Below are 18,241 nucleotides of genomic sequence, written 5' to 3' on the forward strand. Positions count from 1 at the left end.
AACAAATAACTAAATTTGCAACAATTAAATTTTCGGATAGTAAATTTTCGGTTTCTAAATTTTAAACGCTCGATATCTCCGAAACTATGACAGACAGAAAACTGCGGTTTTCACTGTCGCCTTTCTCGCGCTTTTTTTGTTTAGAGTCCGTTATCGGATATCCAAAATTCGATGGTCATTTTTTTGGGCAAAAATTTTGACTGAAACAATCAACAAATTTGATTTTTTTTGACCACTACACGTAAACTATTTGATCTACCAATCTGAGATTTTCCAGTTTATAGAACTCGAGCTGTTCTTTCAATTTATACAAAACTCGAAAAAAAAAAACTTTATAAAGATTCTCTGAAAACCTCTCATTTATTTGTACAGCAAATTTAAGTTACTGGAAAACAGTTTCTCAATTCTTTAGGAAGAAAATTAGGGAAAAGTTGAATATAGTTATACATACATACAGGGTGTCCCAGAACTCGCGCCCCAGAGAGAAAGGGCTTATGGAGGCAACAATTCTGAACCAAAATTTTGAAACTATAATTTTTTAACTCAAAAAATAACCGAGATAAGACAAAAAAAACTGTAGCCAATCCCGAAGCTGAACAGAATTTGAAAATTGGTAACTATGGACACATACTATCATCCATTGGTCAGTTAAACATTAGACTCTCGTTGCCTAGGAAATTGGGATGGCCATTTACTCCACTTCTCGAATAAGCTTTTGGGATTGGTTGTTAACTTTTTATCCGTTCTCGAATACTATTAAACTTAGTCAATTTTTGTTTTGAAATTTACCATCTGTATTGTTGTCGGCACCCTACCTTGCTCTCTGGGGCGCGAGTTCTGGGACACCCTGTATAGTTGGGTATATTAACTCAAAAATTTGTTCCAAAAGTGAGACTTACATAAGAATTTAACAAGTTTTGGCAAATTTGCGCTGGACGATTAGCTTCCAACAAGATTGCTGCCAACTGTTACCGATAAAAATTGCTAGGGCCTGTTGGCAACTTTACTTTTTGATGAGTGAACTGATAATAATGAGCTCTTGAAGCTATTTTCCCTGCAGAGAATTTTTGTCGACCTTAAATTTAAAATGCAGCTTTGTGATTGGTTATTCAGCAGAGCGAGATACACGATGCAATTGGGCAAACCGCGAGATCGACGCGTCGTGCAGCGGAAAAAATCTGAACTGTCCGGTGAAGGATAAACACGTGTTAAAATTTCGCTTTTTTTGCTGTTAATGTGTGTTTTTTCATGTGGAGAGAGTTCTGTGGTGTTAGACTTGCGTTTATTTGGTGATTTTTTGTGTTGTAAATGTCCTAATACATAACATTTACGAATACATAAACTCGTTTTTGTTATTTTCAGTGCAAACTTGCAAGTATTTTATTATAACTCTTTTTCTTTATTATTATATTTTGCGATTATTAAGCTTGAGATTATTTAGTAGTAAAACCATCTAATTATCAACATTGACATTTATTTACAACTATGTAAAGACTTTTATTCTCATTATTTGAACAGGGCAAATGGTGAAAGAAAAACGAGCTGAGTTTACTACTGCCAACTACAGATTGGTATAACTGACAATAAATACTGACAATAAAAAGACTTATTTTATGTTTTTGATGAATACTCAGAAAACTCTTCAATTGACTATGACAATAAACTGTAATTAATTGGGGTGAGTATTAGAAGCAAAAAATCAAATTAAACGAAATTTTAGTTGGTCAAATTGATGTATTCAGTTTTTTCTGTCTTTTGCCAGATTCAGACTTAAGCAAATAGTTGTAGAAAAAATATTGTATTCTACGTATCGTGCGTTCAAATCATTACCGCATAGGCATGTCGTTGATAAGTTTATTAAAAATGTCATAAGTGAGTAAATTATGAGTTATTTGTGTTGTTCTACGAACAAAAAATTGTTTAAAATGCGTTCAATTTGTCTTTTAAGTCAATGAATGATATGAGGTTAAGAGTGACATTTTTTATTTGCTGATTTAACGCAGAATTTTGCGCATAATCCAAAACTGTTTGAAATTTTAACGTACGTCAACAAATATTCTAATTAGAAGACTTTGAAGTTTGTGGTTTCACTAGAGAGTGAAAACTCTGAAATATTAAAGCATCATTTTTTTGCGGTCTATTTTTCCAAAAAAAAAATTAAAAAAAATGATCAAATATGACACGAATCAAAAAAATAGTTAATAGTTACATACATCATGAAAATAAAAAAAAAAAGTAACAAGTGGTTTCAATGTGACAACGCAATTTCCCATTTCAATTCTCAGACTCCTCAAAATTATCTAATCTTATCCATCAAAAACCGCAACATGTCGCAATAATTCTACAAATTAGAGTAAATAAATTACATCAGAATGACAATTAAAAACAAGCTCAGTGGCGTCATAAATTCCATAAAAATTACTCTCGTTCAGCGGTACTCTGTCATTAATTATCACAAGATTTCACAACGCATCAAGTTCTTGCACCTTTCATTATTATTGTCGTCGACCAATCGCGTTCGAACTCTCAGATTTAAAGTTGCGTGTTTTTCGCCGATACGAGTAGTACTTAGTAGTACCCAGTAACTCGACTTAAGTAACATTACGTCATCAAATGTTGTGGTTTGAGTCCACCTCACTTCTCATAGATGTCGCCGGTTTGGTTCTCGCTTTGACCACGGAGGTACTTGCGTACTTCCGATGGTCCTTCACTTACTGGAGTACCAAGAACGTCCCTTTTGTGGAGCCGTCGATACCCTTTGGCAACTTGAACAACCCATGGACCGAAAAAATCAATTTCGGGATTGTTGGCCAGCAGTGGTACCAGCAATTGAAGAAGAAAAGTGCGGCTCATGGTGGTATTTACATGTTTGGTACTCCTGCGTACATGGTATTGGACCTGGATTACCTCAAGAACGTGCTAACGAAAGACTTCTAATATTTTGTTGATCGTGGAATCTATCACAACGAGTAAGATGATCCTCTCAGCGCGAATCTCTTCGCTATCGGTGGTACGAAATGGAAGAACTTGAGAACGAAAGTCACTCCGACTTTTACGTCCGGGAAGATGAAGATGATGTTCCAGACGCTTTTTCCTAATTTGTTCTTGTAACAGAGCTATTTTCGCTATTTCCTCATTTGTTTTCAGTGCTATAATATATAATATCCCATTTCGATACGCGATGCTATAATAGCAATCTTTAAAATACAAATTAGGAAAACTTTTTTTGCGGGTATTTTAAAATTTTGACATAAAAAATGCTGGAATCTAATACATACATAATACAATGTAATACAATAATAATAATTAAAAATTCCTTTTGCAAAATGAAAAATACACCCGAAAAATTTGCTGAGTTGCTTTGGAGAAGTAAAATTGTGAAAGTGTGAAAAACTGATAAGAATTAAGTATTTGAAGAAACTTTTATTCAAGTCCTTCGTTAAAACGTTTTTGACTTGATTCAAGTTAATTTACATCATTTACATCATTTACAATCATTGGCCCGGATAAAAAAACACTCCTAAAGTTTCAATTCTTACATTTTATTTCTTCGAAAAGTTACTTTTACTCCCAATGTTACTGTGGGTTTAAATGGGTTCTCTAAGTTACTAAAAGGAAAGGATAGTTCTAAGAATGGAACGTTTTTTTGTTGAAAGTACTAGTATAGCCACTTAAAAAAAAGAGAAGACTATAGCCACCAGAAGACCTAAAAGGTCTGTTAAAAAGGACAAAATCCACAGCATCAAAAATTTTGCAATGAGAATTCAACTCACTATAGATTTGACCAATCAGCGACTTTAATTTTTTCAAATCAACCAATCACAACAAACTTCGAGAAAATAACGTTTTTTTCATCATCATCTTAATTTTTTTTGTATGTATTTTGAAATAAAAACGTCTCAATAAGTTAATTTTTGAAAAAGTTATCGCAATTTGAAAAAATTTTTCGAAAAATTCATAACTTTTTTTGGATTAGGAACAAATTGAAAAAATTTTGAGAACCTTTTTTTATAGAGTAGAAAAGAAAAAAAAAATTCAGCCAAATCAAAAAGGGTCGGGGTTTTAAATTTTATTTTTTGCAAGTCAAAAACAGACAATAATAATGACAAACATTTAACTTTTGGTGGAAATTCCCATCTTTCTACGTTTTTCCTGGTTTCTTCTACGGTTTGATTGTCAGCTCGTGGACCTGCAATGGCATGGTACAAATTTTCCAAAAAAACAAAAATTTTTCCTCACTTGGACATGCTCTGGTGTAGACAACACGTAAATGGCGCCATCAGCAATATCTTCAGCTTTCAAGATCGGCTTATCTTTAAAATAATTTGCCCTTTCTGAATCCAAATTTTTCCCCAAAGTTGTAAGTTCGGACTCCACCAAACCTGGACTAAGACTCTAAAATAATGTTGTAACTGCCCCTAAAGTTAATAGACATTTTTACTCACAGTAATTTTTATTTTAAGCTCCAGATGGTTGAATTCCTGCCTTAGGGTCTCCGTCAAAGCCGTGACGGCAAATTTCGACGCTGAATAGACGCTAAGAGCAGGCACAGGGGCAACTCGATGCCCCAATCCACTATTAATGTGTATAATATGCCCGTTGATCTTGCCTTCTTTCATTATCTTCACTGCTTCTCTTGTTGCAACGCACAGCGCTAAGACATTCAAATCGAGGATTTTCTTCCAGTCTTCTGTTTTTGCTTCTGTTAGGAGACCAGGAGTGGCTAGTCCGGCGTTGTTGACCAAAATGTGAACAAGCCCCAAGGTCTTCGTTGTCCATTGGAAGAGTTGACCTGGAAAAAAAATTGGAAGAGCGGTAAGAGAGTGGAAGGCTCACAATGAGGCCGTGTTCAACGAGAGCGTCGGCGATAGCAGCGCCAATCCCAGAGCTTGCACCAGTGACGATGGCCACTTTGCCGGACCATTTTTGCATTGAGAGAACCATTTTGGAAGAGTTTCGGTTAAAGAGTGATGTTGCAAAAGCGGCAGTAAGTGGGAAAACATGTTTGGTGTTGATAACACGTCTTATCTTGAAGTGATAAGAGCTACCTACCATAAAATTGCAAAAAAGAGAAATTTTCGAAAAATAAAACGACTCATTCACCTTTTATTTTAACAAACATTTCTTGATTGGGGAGGTATCAATCATGCCCACGGGTTCTCTGTAACTTCCTGGCAATCCAAGAAAATTTCACCTTTTATGTCGTATTTACACTTCAAATTTACACTTCAAAGACAATCAATATGAAAATCTAGAAAATCTAACGAAAATCTAGACTCTAAATCATAGAATCATGGAATGAATGATACAATAATAAACATAACATAAAGCACAATGAGAAGAATAAAGAAATTTTAAACTCTAAACAGAATCGAATTAAAATTAGCATTTTTTTTTCAAACGTCATAAAAGTGACACATTATCAAGCTCGATTGTCAGGGTATAAGTTTCACTTATATGCTTAAGCAGGACGCAGCACTTTATATGATTGGGCTCCACCATAACCATAAAAATGTTTCCATTGCACTATGATTCTGCATGAATTTAATGTTTTTACAGTAAAATAAGACTAATTTTCTATCGTTTGCAAAAAAAATCGTATATGCTTCACTACGTTCGGCAGACACACGAACAGGCTCAGCACACAAAGCTTCCTATTTGCCCTTAATGACATAATATACTATTAATCATAGAATCATAGAATCATATAATTATACAGGGTCCGGCAACATTTGTGTCCACTCTCAAAATCGTCTTTAATTTTAAACATAAAATTTTGAAAATTTGCATACGCTCATAATTGTTTTTTATCACTGTTCACTTGGCGTCGCGACGCCTAAAAAGTATAATTTTTAGAGATTTTTGAGTTTTTGCGGAAATACTGGCGAATCCAAATTTTTTTGAATTATGACTGTCATACAAATATTTGAGTTTTTATTTTGTAACTACTGCAAATTTTGTTTAAAATGTACGAAAAAAACTCCGTTTTATCAAATTAGTTTTCAAAATAATGAAGCCCCAGTGGCAAACTACGTTTACACCAATTTTTCACAAGTCACTTCATTCACTCGTGTGAAAGTCAATTTTGATTAACTCGGGGATGTAGCACTTTTTGGACACCAGAAATCGTTAATTAACATTGACAAAGCGACAATTTCACCAAGTAAGACTTTTGTTACAATCTGAAACGAACCAAAGGATAGATGTCATTTGTGACACAAAAAGTTGAGAGATGGGTGTAAACGTCGTTCCTAATTTTAACGTGATGAAATTGGAAACTAACTTGAGATAAAACAGCATTTTTTCCTCAAATTTTTAATTCATTTTGCAATAAATCTAAAATGACAACTGAGATGTTTTTAACACATTGATATGGAAAAAAATTAAATAAGCAGTTAATTTCACAAACCCCCACAATTAGCTAAAAAATTCATTTTTAAGACGTCGCGACGCCAAAACTATCGGTGATAAAAATCAAAATTTTGCATCAGCTTCTTGAGCTTTGTCAACCATGAGCGTATGCAAATTTTCAAAATTTTAGCTTTAAAATTTAAGACGATTTTGGGGGTGAACACAAGTGTTGACGGACCCTGATAGAATTTTAAACTTCCAGAATCATAAAAACAATAACATAACCAATATAACTTAACCACCGAATTATAGAATCAATCACAGAATGCTAAAATCCTAGACTCATATAGAAACATTTATAATCATAAAATGACATAATTACAGAATCATACAATCACAGAATGTATAAAACTTTAGAGATTCCGTCAAAGTCTTGTAACTAATATGTGCTCGAACTTTTAAGGCTTTAAAACAAAAAATAATAATTTGTCTTTAAAAGCGTATGTTAATTTTTGTAATAACTGTCCTAGTTTTTAATGGGGCAGTTTTACATTGTTTTCGTGGAAATTTTGACGTCATTGAAAGTCATTGGATGGTTATATAAATCTACAGTCTGACCACTTTCGTAAAGTTTTGTTCATTTTGACGCCAATTTGGTCTAAAATGTAAGGCTTGTTTTATACTATTTATTCTACTAGGTGTTTATAAATGTTTCTAGCATCAAGCGTGGCTTTGGAATTCCTGTTGTACACTCTTTTGCCGCTTTGTTTTCATGGGGAATATAACTATCAGGAAAATTATTTATAATGTTACTTACTTCAATGACGTTTTAGTTACGGTTTTGTGTCCAAGTTTTCAATTTTCAGGTTTTAAACCACAACTGGAACAGTTTATTTCTCAAAACTTACTTTGCTCCATGTTTGAGGTTAACTGCAAATGTCAGTTGAAAAATCGAAACCCACATTTGTAATGAGCGGCAAATTTCTTTGACATTTGATAGCCACCCTTGATGCTAGAAACATTTATAAACACGTTGTACTTTTATAAAATTTTAGATGTTGTGGACTTTGTCTTTCTTAATCGACCTTCTTGGTTTGATAATGCTTCTGACAGCTACGATCTTCTTGTTTTTCAAATGGCAATATTCGTACTTTCAACGAAAAAATTTACCATTTTTGAAACCATCGTTTCCTTTTGGTAACATCGAGAACCCATATAAACCAACAGTAGCTCCAGGAGTAAAAGTGAGACAATTTTACGAAGAGATCAAATGCAACACCTGGAAACTCGGTGGTGTCTTCTTTCTAAGCAGACCCATCTTCGTTTTAACTGACCTGGAGGTAGTTAAAAACGTTCTAACCAAAGATTTTCACCACTTTACAGACCGGGGAATGTTTTACAATGAGAAGGTTGACCCCATCAGTGCGCATCTTTTTGCAATTGGTGGTACCAAGTGGAGGAACTTAAGAGCGAAACTAAGTTCGAGTTTCACCTCCGGGAAGATGAAGACGATGTTCCAGACGTTGGTAGAATGTGAAGAAAACCTCGTACAAAAAATTTCAACTCTGGTGAATGGACAAGAAGCAATTGACATCAAAGATCTTGTGGGGAGTTTTACCACTGACGTCATCGGGTCTTGTGCTTTCGGTTTGGAGTGCAACTCCTTCAAAGATGAAGAATCTCCTTTTAGAAAGTATGGAAAAAAAGTTTTTAATCTAACAGCTCTGAGGAGGATTAACTTAGCGATTGGAACGAATTTACCTCAGATTGCAAGTTTGTTGAAAGTCGGAGTCTTCCCAAAAGACATCAGTGAGTTCTTCTTCAAACTGGTCAAAGATACTGTTGAGTTCAGAGAGAAGAATAACTACACGAGGAGAGATTTTATGCAGCTTCTGATTGATTTGAAGAACAACAAATTGGCGGAAGAAGATGGTTACAAGCATGATGGTAACACGTTGACGATGGATGAGATCACAGCTCTGAGTGTTGGTTTCTTCTTGGCAAGTTTTGAAACGTCTTCAACCACCATGATGTGGGCTATGTACGAAATGAGCCACCACCAAGAAGTCCAGAAAAAAGTCAGAGAGGAGATCAACACTGTCTTGAAGAAGTATGACGGGAAAGTGACATATGACGCCATCCAGGACATGAAATATATGGACAAAGTTCTAAACGGTGAGAATCTAAGTGTTAATCACCTCAAAAAACTTCAATCTTCTTCCAGAGGCTTTAAGAAAGTACCCTCCAGTTCCTTACATAACAAGAGAATGTGTCAAAGAGTACAAAGTTCCCGGTGAAGACATCATTATCGAAAAGGGTATAAAAGTCATTGTATCAATCTTGGCGATACACCACGACGAAGATTATTATCCTGATCCTGAGAAGTTCGATCCTGAGCGTTTCAACGAAGAGAATGCAGCTACTAGACATAACTACGCTCATATTCCTTTTGGAGAAGGTCCTAGAATTTGTATCGGTAAAGTAGAACTCTGTGGAAAACTCCAACTAGATACTGTCGTTGTTTCAGGAATGCGGTTTGGGCTCATGCAGGCCAAAGTTGGGCTAACTTCTCTGTTAAGAAAGTACGAGTTTAGTTTAAATCGGAAGACAAAGCAACCGATGACGTTTGACGTTCACTCTTTAATTTTGGCTCCAGATGGTGCTGTTTGGTTGGACGCAAAGAAAATTTAGTTGCTAATTTTAAATTGAAGAAACAGTTTTTTTTGTAAGCCTTTAAGATTTTAACATTTAAAGCAAATCTAAGAAATTGTACAACAATTTTACTTGAATTCTGCTTAAATTAATTATCCTGAGTTTCTATATTCTTATGATTTCTGTAGATTCTGTAAATTCTCTAAATTCTTGTTAATTTTTTTTATATTCTTTAACATTTTTTCAGCACTTTTTTAGAGTTTTCTTTGATTTTTTTTAATCTTTAGATTTTCTTTAGATTTTTTCAATTTTAGATGTTGTATACAGGATGTTAGGTGACGTTACCGGCATAGAGCAATGGCTAATCAAAGATGGTAAAGTTTCTTAAAATCCGCAATTATTTTTATTTTTTTCGTATTACATATTTAAAAAGATACAATGCTTTAAAATTGTCCAATTAGATTTATTCAATCCAATTTTGAATTTTGCAAAAATTGACCAAATAAATAAATTGTCACTAAAAACAGTGGCGTCAATAACGGGAAGAAAAAGTATTGCAATTTTGTTTGAAAAACAAAGAGAAAACAAAATTTTAATAAGTTTATAATAAACATAATTTTGAATAATATTACATATGTATAACCGACTTAATAACGATAGCCTTATTGTGTGACAAATATGTTTGTTTATACAAATACGAAACAACTACGTCACTGGCATACAATAATAACTGTCAGTTTGACGTAAATCAAAAAATTTCTCAGGAGGACTTTGATTCGAAAATTTGGCGTTTTTTAGCAAATTGATCTCTGATTAAAATAGATATTTTTTTTACATTTTCTGTGAATGTTCAGATGTTTTTCATAATTTTTTTATGTTTCTAGATTCTACATACAGGGTGTTTTTGAAATGCATGCCCAAAAAGAGTGTGGTTATTCTTTATCACAAGTTGAGCGTATTAAAAGAAAAAAGTTTTAGTAAAAATCTTTTTGTTTTCGAGATAAAATTACACAGAAATAATAAATTTGTTTGTGCGCCACTGATTTAAAAGTGAACAAAAATCGAGTTGCTGGTTGCTAGGCTGCAAGTCATTTCATGCGTTTTTTACCAGTGGTGCAGAAAATACGTGGATTGGAGTTAATTTTAATTAAACATTGTTTGTTTTTTATACTCTTTCTGAAATAGCACAGAATGCCTTAAAAATGTAATTTTTAGCTAATTGTAAAATCAACTGCTAATTTAATTTTTTTTCAATATAAAAAATGTCTTAAAACTATTTCAGTTGTGATTTTAGATTTAATGCAAATTATATTCAAAATTTGAGAAAATATTGCTGTTTTATCAAGTTAGTTTCCAATTTCATTACGTCAAAATTGAGAACTACGTTTACACCCATCTGTCAATATGTTGTGTCACAAATGTCATCTATCTTTTGGTTTGCTTTAAATTGTCACAAAAGTCTTACTTGGTTAAATTGTCGCTTTGTCAATGTTAATTAACGATTTCTGGTGTCTAAAAAGTGCAACATGGCCGAGTTTATGAAAGTTGACGTTCATACGAGCGAATGAAGAGACTTGTGAAAATGTGGTGTAAACGTAGTTTGCCACTGCGCCGTCAAAATTTGGAAAACTAACTTGATAAAACAACGTTTTTTTCGCAAATTTTAAACACAATTTACATTAGATCTAAAATTAGAACTCAAATATTTGTATCCCAGTTGTGTTAAAAAGAAAAATAAATTCGCGAGTATTTCCGCAAAAACTTAAAAATTGCTAAAAGTTATACTTCTTAGACGTCGCGACGCCAAACGAACCGTGATAAAAAACAAATTTTTGCATCAGCTTCTGGAGCTTTGCCAACTATTGAGTATGCAAAATTTCAAGATTTTATCTTTAAAATTAAAGACGATTTTGGGGGTGGACACAAGTGTTGCCGGACCCTGTATATTTTTGTTGTAATGATTTTTTTTTAATTTAATATTAATAATAATTTATATACGACAAATCTCAATAAAAAAGAAAGAAGAGATTAAAAATAAGAGTAGATGAAAGAAAAAAAAAGAATGAAAGAAAGGAAGAATTAAAGAATCTTATTTACAGGTGTCCGGAAAGTGCCGCATCACCTTGAATGGGGGTAATTGGGTGGTCCCCTAGAGTACCAAAAAAATGTTAAAAAAAAATTCCGACTCTTTGTTTTCGCAGGAGGAGCAAAAGAAAATTAGTAAAATGGCAACATTGCAGAACTGTACCCCCCTATAATTTATATTTCCAGTATTCAAAGCTATAGTAACGTTGCTGTTGTATTGTTGGCGTTAGTCAGGTCGGCTCATGAACGAGTGATGTAACTATGGTTTCATGTGAATGATGCCACACTGATCGAGATTGTTGATTCAAAAATTTTATTAACAGTTTTCAGGCATTTCTTACAAGATTTTTCCGGTTTTTTTTGCACCATGCCTTTGCGCAAAATGTTCTTTAGGTAACAAATTTATTTGAACGTAAATTTATTGCACTGAAATTGGTGATTTTCGCATCAAACTTTGCCTCTTCAACCCATCATATCTCGAAAAATTGAAGACATGGATTTTTTTAACATTTTTTGTCACCTATGGCATTGTCCGATGATACAGTTTCACGGTGGTGCGCGACTTTCCGGACATCTTGTATTTCTTTTCTAAATTGTCTAGAATTATTTTTTTAATTTTTTTTTTCTTTAAAATTTTCTCAAATAATTGCTTTCACGTTTTCTCAACCTATTAATTTTCTTTAAATTTTCTCTAGATTTTGTATCTTTCTTTTTCTAGGTTCTTTTTTAATTCTGAGAATATTTTTTTTAAAATTCATGTAAACTTAAAAGAAATAAATTCAACTTAAAAATTGACATTTTTCCACCCATCGCCATTTTCTTTAATTACACATTAGACACGTACGTTCATTATCATTGGTACTATCGGTTACACTTAACCGTTGAATTACAGTACTTTCCAAGATAGCATTTAAACAGACAAACAGTCAAAATAACTCAAGATCACAATATGTTTCAAATGTTGTCCACTGCTCAGCTTCTGGTAAATCTCTTTGCTGCGGTCATTACTATAGCCGCGCTGGTACTTACGTACTATTGCTGGTTTTTCACTTATTGGAAGAAAAAGAAAGTTCCTTTCTTGGTACCATCCATTCCTTTCGGTAACTTATACAAGAAAGACACCTCTTTTGGAGTTGTGGTACAAGAAATATACAACGAGTTTAAGATGAAAAAGACACCTCATGGTGGTGTCTACTTCTTCGCTGATCCCACTTATACAGGGTGATTTTTTAAAAACGGCAGGCATTGTAGAATTTTTATTTATGAACAGATTTCATAAATTTAAGAAACAAATTAAATGGTTTTAAATTCCCTATTAACTGATGATTTTAAATTTTTTTCTAAATGTCTTAGTATCTTTTGGGCGATACTCAACTTTCTTATTTTAAATTGAAACCCATTTTTTTTTTCATAATTTGGAAGATATTAATTTTCTTGATTCAGAAATGTGTAATATGTTCTACTTTTACAAAAAATATTTAAAAAAAATATCAAAAATGAAAAAAAATAGGCAATAAAAGTTAATAAAGTCTAGGTGCATGGTGTCAAATAAAAGAATGCCATTATTGTAATGTAAAAAAGCAGCAAATAGCAGAAAGAATTGGCATTTTTTTTTGAAATTATTAATAACAAAAGACAATAATAATTACAAAAATTGAGTTTTTGAATAAAGTGGTGTTGGACATCTTCGATTTTTGAGAAAAGTTGCTCATAATAGATTCCTTACAAAATTTCAACCTAAAATTCTTATTTCGATTTTTTTTAATATTAAAACCTTGAAATTCGATCGTTAATTATTGATAATGAAATATTATTATTTTGTTAATTTCTGCTAAATAAATGATTTTGTTTATGTTTAGTTCGCAAAAAATTATATTTAATAGGAACTCAAAATTTAAAGTTGAAAGTGGTTCAAAATTGTGTAGGAAAGCATGGACAACATTGTATGTACTAAAGAATTCATGGCTCATTTTGGTTCGCCTATTTTTATTATACAACATATTTCTGCTTAAAAAAATGTATGTGATAAAATAAAAATTGGGAATTTTTTGTTTAAAAACTTCTCATTTGGTATAAATGAATTTAAAATTCGATTCTAAGCAACTTCTCTTAGAATAATCACTAACTTTTAGAGATATTCCTAACGCGAAGTAAGTTACAAGAAAATAGCTTTATTAAAAAAATCCTAATAGATTGAATTTACCATATCTACAGGTTGTGAGGTTAGGTTACGTTAAGTTAAAATTCGGTGATAGTGAAACTCAATAAATGTCAAATTTTAAATTGAATTTGAATATCAAGTGGCAACTCGTGGTTACCAATTTCTTAACACGAAAACTCTTAGAATTGGAAAATTTTAATTTTTTATTAAAAAAAGGCCGCAAATGCGAAAAAATAGTATAAAGGACTTGTTTTATAATGGTATTGGAGCACTCGTCCCATACATACATATCGCCTACGGCTCGTTTTGTACACCAGGAACTCGTGCACCAAATTGGCCATTATAAAACACGTTCTTTAATATACTATTATATTATATTATTTTAATAACAACTTAAAACCAATTTTTTGCTGTTTGATTATACTGCTCCCAAATTCCTCCAAAGTTAGGAGGTCGAGGAGGAATAAAGTGCCAATTTTGAGACAGTTGGGATTTAGTAAGGCTCTCCAAGTGGTTTAATAGTCAGTTCGTGCACCTACAACCCCAAGTTAGCTAAATGTGGCTAATTTAACCCCATACTTGGACATGTTCCGGTGTGGACAAGACATAGACCACCCCATCCGCTATATCCTCTGTGTTCAAAATCGGGCGACTCTCATACATCCGTCGCTTCTCTTCACTGAAGTCGCTTCTCAATACTGTCATTTCAGTGGTCACCAACCCAGGGCTGACACTCTTAAATAAAAAAAATTAAACCAATCAAATCTACAGAAAAGCGAACGTACCGTGACCTTAATCTTACTCTTAAGGCTGTTCTACCCCTCAACTAAAATTCGTGTTTTGAAAAATATGCAACCCAACATACTAACCATTTGACACATGCCAATCATCCATAAGGGTGAAAATCGTCTGTAAAATTAGCATATTTTCTACCACAGTACAGCAATAAACCAGGCAGATAAGTTTGCCTTGGTTCGAAGTTTGTTTCATAGATTTTTCTTATTTCGAAATACGATGTCCCTCGAAATTAATTTAATGTATTGGAAAATTATCATTAATGATAATACGTAAATTAAAATGAATAAAATAAAGCTGTTTTCCCATCTTGTTATTTCTTTTGCATCTCGAAAATTGAAATGTATCTTATATTCGAGTTGGAATTTATAGTCGATAAATCAATAAAGATCAAGTCTAACATTTGGAAAAAGCATAGAGATTACTGAATTACTTATTAGGTACATATTTTTGAAATCCAAAGGATAGATTTTGAGATCTAATAGATAATTCAAAATTTGACGTCTCAAAACAAGAGTGCATCTCAATTATACGAAAGTATAAGATAAAGTTTTTTCTTTTAGAAATTTTTATTTTAAAAGTATTAAATATTTGTAAACACTGATTGCAAATAACATTAACAAACCAGAATTTTACTTCTTAGAAGTGTGTCAATCCGAAGGGGTAAACTAGGTAATTTAAAAAAAAAAGAGGGGAGCTTTGCTTATCTTTATAAGAAGGGTAAGAAGTCGAATAATGGATCTTTTTTCTCCTTGAGAATTCACTTCGTGTGTATCCTTGTGTTGAAATTTAAATTTATTGGTGGGAAAAGAATAAATTTTTCTTATAGAGGATCGTACCAATGTAGATGTTTAGCTGCTGTGATTAGCTACAACAACAAAGGCACTTTTGTTTTCCAACTCGCAAATAAAATGTACGGCGGAAATGTTGGCACTTTTACAACAAAATTTGCGGAAACTAAATTAAAAAAAAAATACTACATGTAGGAGTGGAAGAAAGAGGTTGAGAATACAAAGTGCCGATTCTGATTATGGAAAAAATGCTCACACTCAAATTCAAATTCCGGATATGACACATGTCGACTTTGAAAGAAGAAAATCTGATTTCATAATTGATCTCAATAAGTGCGATGTTATTTCAATCGAAAAAAATACGCGGGGCCAGAGAAATAATAGTTTATGGATCAATGAAAGAAATATTCGATTAACTGCTAGCAATTTCGGAAAAATTTGCAAGATGCGAGATACCACTAATACTGCGAACACTGTGAAAAATATTATATGCAAATCATTACCAAAGATACTGCCTAAGTCTATTCAGTTTGGCATTGATTGTGAAGAGGAAGCGCAAAAACAATTTGAAGTTATCACTGGGATGACAGTATTACAATGTGGATTGTTTGTTGATTCGGAGAGAAAATTTTTAGAGGCATCTGCTGATGGTTTGGTTGGTACTGATTGCATTCTAGAAATTAAATGTGCTTATACCGCAAAAAACCAAATGGTCAAAGATGCAATAAACAACAAAACAATCACTTTTTGTACGATTGATCCGAACAGCAATAAGATACTTTTAAAGCCATTAGATACATATATGTATCAAGTCCAGGGTCAACTCCACATCACTAAAAAGCAATATTGTTATTTTGTAGTGTATACGGATTTACAATACTGTGTGGTTGAACGGAATAATGATTTTTGGGAAAATAATATGATCACCCATCTCGAGAAGTTTTATTTTAAAGCCATGCTTCCAGAGATTATTGACTCTCGGTGGAGCAGAAATGAACCCCTTCGTAATATTTTAAAAAAGGATTTGTAAGTGCAATAAAAAAAATTTGATTAGATTTTGTTGCTCTAAATCCCAACCACTTATGCAAATGTCCTAGCTTAAAGGCTAACTATGTGATTATCACATGGCTACAAGGACATAACATGATAGGATGATATTATAATTCTATCATTTTCTTTGATTTTTTTTGAGTGTAATTTAATTGATAATTACAATTTTCGTTCGTTGGTAATTGGGCCAGCTTTATGCTTGGTAACAAAATTTAGTAATGATAATCCTGATAAGAATAAGATTAAAATGTTATGGGATTCATGATCATCAGCTCTCGGTAGTGAGTAGGTATCTGGTTGGGGTTCCAATGGTCAATCCCGACTCGGTCGAGCCGTAGTCGTCGAACCGTCATTAGGATTAGAAACCTCTGCTGTGAGGGGTTGTAAATCATTTGTATTTTGAAGTGTTGGTTGCCGACTTTTAGAAAATTGAGGACCATTTTTACATTACATTATATTTTTTTCTAAAAAAACTATTCAAAATTGAAAAAAATCAAGGAGTTTCCCGGGTGTAGAATACAATTCTCCATCTATCAAGTCGTAGTTCAAGCAAAAATTCCTAAAACTGTGCCCGTAAAACGACATGGCGTTTTTTCAGTTTTTATTTTTTTTAAATAAATCTATTAAGAATTTTTAAAAATCACAGAGTTTCCCGTGTACATTTCGATATTGTCTACACGTACAAAAAAAATCAAAACTCCAGCTCTTAATTTGTGGCCGTAAAAAGTAATGGCGTTTTGCGCTATTTCCTATGCTTTTCGGCCGGGGTAGGACATAGCCTTAAAGGAGTTCAGTTCTTGTCGTAACGTCTCAGTTAACGCCGTCACAGCCCACTTACTCGCCGGATACAAGTTAATTTTGGGTACTGAACTGACCATGTGCCCCACAATACTGTTAACGTGAACGACGTGCCCGTTGATGTTGTGCGCCTTCATTACCTTAATAGCCTCTCTGGTTGCAATGCACAGACTTAACACATTCACATCGATGATTCTCTTCCACGTTTCGGTGGTTCCTTCGGTGAGCAGCTCCTCCTTCATGAATCCGGCGTTGTTAACCAGAATGTGGACATGTCCTAAGTTGTCTTCTATCCATTTGAAGGCATCCAGGATCTCTTGTTCAACAGTCAGATCGACTTTCACCCCGTAGAGTCTCCCTTTTTTCCCGGAAAGTTCCTTGGAGCGTTCGTTGATCCTGTCGACTCTGCGGGCGAGGCCCACGACCTGGAATGAAGAGAGTAGAGTTTGAAACGGGAAATATGGAGTGTTTTACGATAAGGCCGTGCTCGACGAGGGCGGTGGCGATGGCGGCACCAATTCCAGAGCTCGCGCCGGTGACGACGGCGATTTTACCGACCCAGCGTTGCATTGATAGAACCATTTTGAAGCGGTTATAGTTACAGACTGTGTTGATAATTTTTGATTTGAGTTCTTATCGGAGAAAAAGAAACAATTTGGTTAGAATTCCCAGATTCCTTCAATGTAGGAGGTCAAGGAGGAAGCAATGCCGCTGTCAAGGATAAATAAACATGACACTTTGTTTACAACTTGATAAAGTTTATCACAAAAAGAATGCAAAAGAATACAGTGAAGGCAAGTAAAACAAGGTTACAATAGTACGTAATTAGATAAAAAGTCGAGTAGTATCTTATCACCTGAAACAAAATAACTAAGTGTTTAAAATGTTTGGTTTATACACACCTTAGAAATGTTAGGGTTGTTCCAAATTTCACAAATTCGGGCAATCGTGAATGGAATTTTGACAATATGGTAGTTCTTGAAGGTTTTGACAGACACTTTGGGACTTTTGACATATTTTTTTAATAATTGTAGGCGGGAATACCTCAAAAGCTGGGGGAGAAGTCTCATTTAATTCAATACGACGCTGGTATTTTTACAGCAATGACTTTCTTACACAGTTTAAAAAGTATTAACACAAAAACAAAATAAAAATGGTGTGTTATCAAATTTACATTTTAAACTGAGTAGTTAAATGATAAATGCGATGTTTACTATTTATCAAAGAATTTTAATTTTTATAGCAGGTGTGTGACACTAAAATAGTTTTGACCTGAAATTTGACCACCGTGTTGGAAAGATTTGAGAGCAACTGGTATATTTGGCACGATATTTTTATGTAATTTTGAGAATAGTTGAAAATTTCTTTTTTTTTACGTTTAGGAAGAAAAAGTCTACAAGAAAATGACTACATTTCCTAAAATTGGAATTAAAATGTATTTAAAATTTAGGGCAATGTTTATTTCTAAAATAATTAAAAAAAGTTATTTCTATAGTACAAATACAAAAATTTTACACTTTGGACAAAATAGAAATGAAAATAACCATATTTTTTTTAA

The 18,241-nt window shown here is 33.2% G+C and overlaps 2 protein-coding genes, 1 long non-coding RNA gene and 1 pseudogene across 6 annotated transcripts; 1 reads left to right on the top strand and 3 right to left on the bottom strand.

Annotated features, from left to right (window-relative positions):
• The first annotated feature begins 2,586 nt into the window (after positions 1–2,586).
• LOC148177104 (putative cytochrome P450 6a18) lies at positions 2,587–9,042 on the top strand. 2 transcript variants are annotated; one of them, XM_088031795.1, is made up of 4 exons: positions 2,587–2,916; positions 7,692–8,526; positions 8,576–8,827; positions 8,879–9,042. In XM_088031795.1, the coding sequence occupies exons 1-4, from the start codon at positions 2,614–2,616 to the stop codon at positions 9,040–9,042; spliced, it is 1,554 nt and encodes a 517-aa protein (XP_087887921.1). In that variant the 5' UTR covers positions 2,587–2,613. The 2 variants fall into 2 exon arrangements, with proteins under 2 accessions (XP_087887921.1, XP_087887922.1); XM_088031796.1 differs by having other exon boundaries at positions 2,587–2,809; positions 7,597–8,526.
• Positions 4,062–4,980, bottom strand: LOC148177105 (dehydrogenase/reductase SDR family member 11-like; annotated as a pseudogene). Its single transcript, XR_015769744.1, has 3 exons — positions 4,446–4,980; positions 4,240–4,395; positions 4,062–4,189 (listed from the first exon to the last, which is right to left on the bottom strand). The product of XR_015769744.1 is annotated as a dehydrogenase/reductase SDR family member 11-like (transcript).
• A 4,391-nt stretch (positions 9,043–13,433) lies between the features above and the next one.
• Positions 13,434–17,351, bottom strand: LOC148177106 (farnesol dehydrogenase-like). Its single transcript, XM_088031702.1, has 5 exons — positions 17,158–17,351; positions 16,665–17,108; positions 14,035–14,052; positions 13,829–13,984; positions 13,434–13,784 (listed from the first exon to the last, which is right to left on the bottom strand). Exons 1-5 carry the CDS (start codon positions 17,263–17,265, stop codon positions 13,743–13,745), a joined length of 768 nt encoding a protein of 255 aa, XP_087887828.1. The 5' UTR covers positions 17,266–17,351; the 3' UTR covers positions 13,434–13,742.
• Positions 17,335–17,934, bottom strand: LOC148177107 (uncharacterized). 2 transcript variants are annotated; one of them, XR_015769737.1, is made up of 2 exons: positions 17,586–17,934; positions 17,335–17,394 (listed from the first exon to the last, which is right to left on the bottom strand). It is a non-coding gene; the product is annotated as an uncharacterized LOC148177107 (long non-coding RNA). The 2 variants fall into 2 exon arrangements; XR_015769736.1 differs by lacking the exon at positions 17,335–17,394 and adding an exon at positions 17,426–17,539.
• Between the last annotated feature and the right edge of the window lie 307 nt (positions 17,935–18,241).

The sequence above is a fragment of the Gnatocerus cornutus genome, chromosome 3 (assembly GCF_029298725.1).
Source record: "Gnatocerus cornutus isolate USDA-ARS CGAHR chromosome 3, icGnaCorn1.1, whole genome shotgun sequence".
Lineage (NCBI taxonomy): Eukaryota > Metazoa > Arthropoda > Insecta > Coleoptera > Tenebrionidae > Gnatocerus > Gnatocerus cornutus.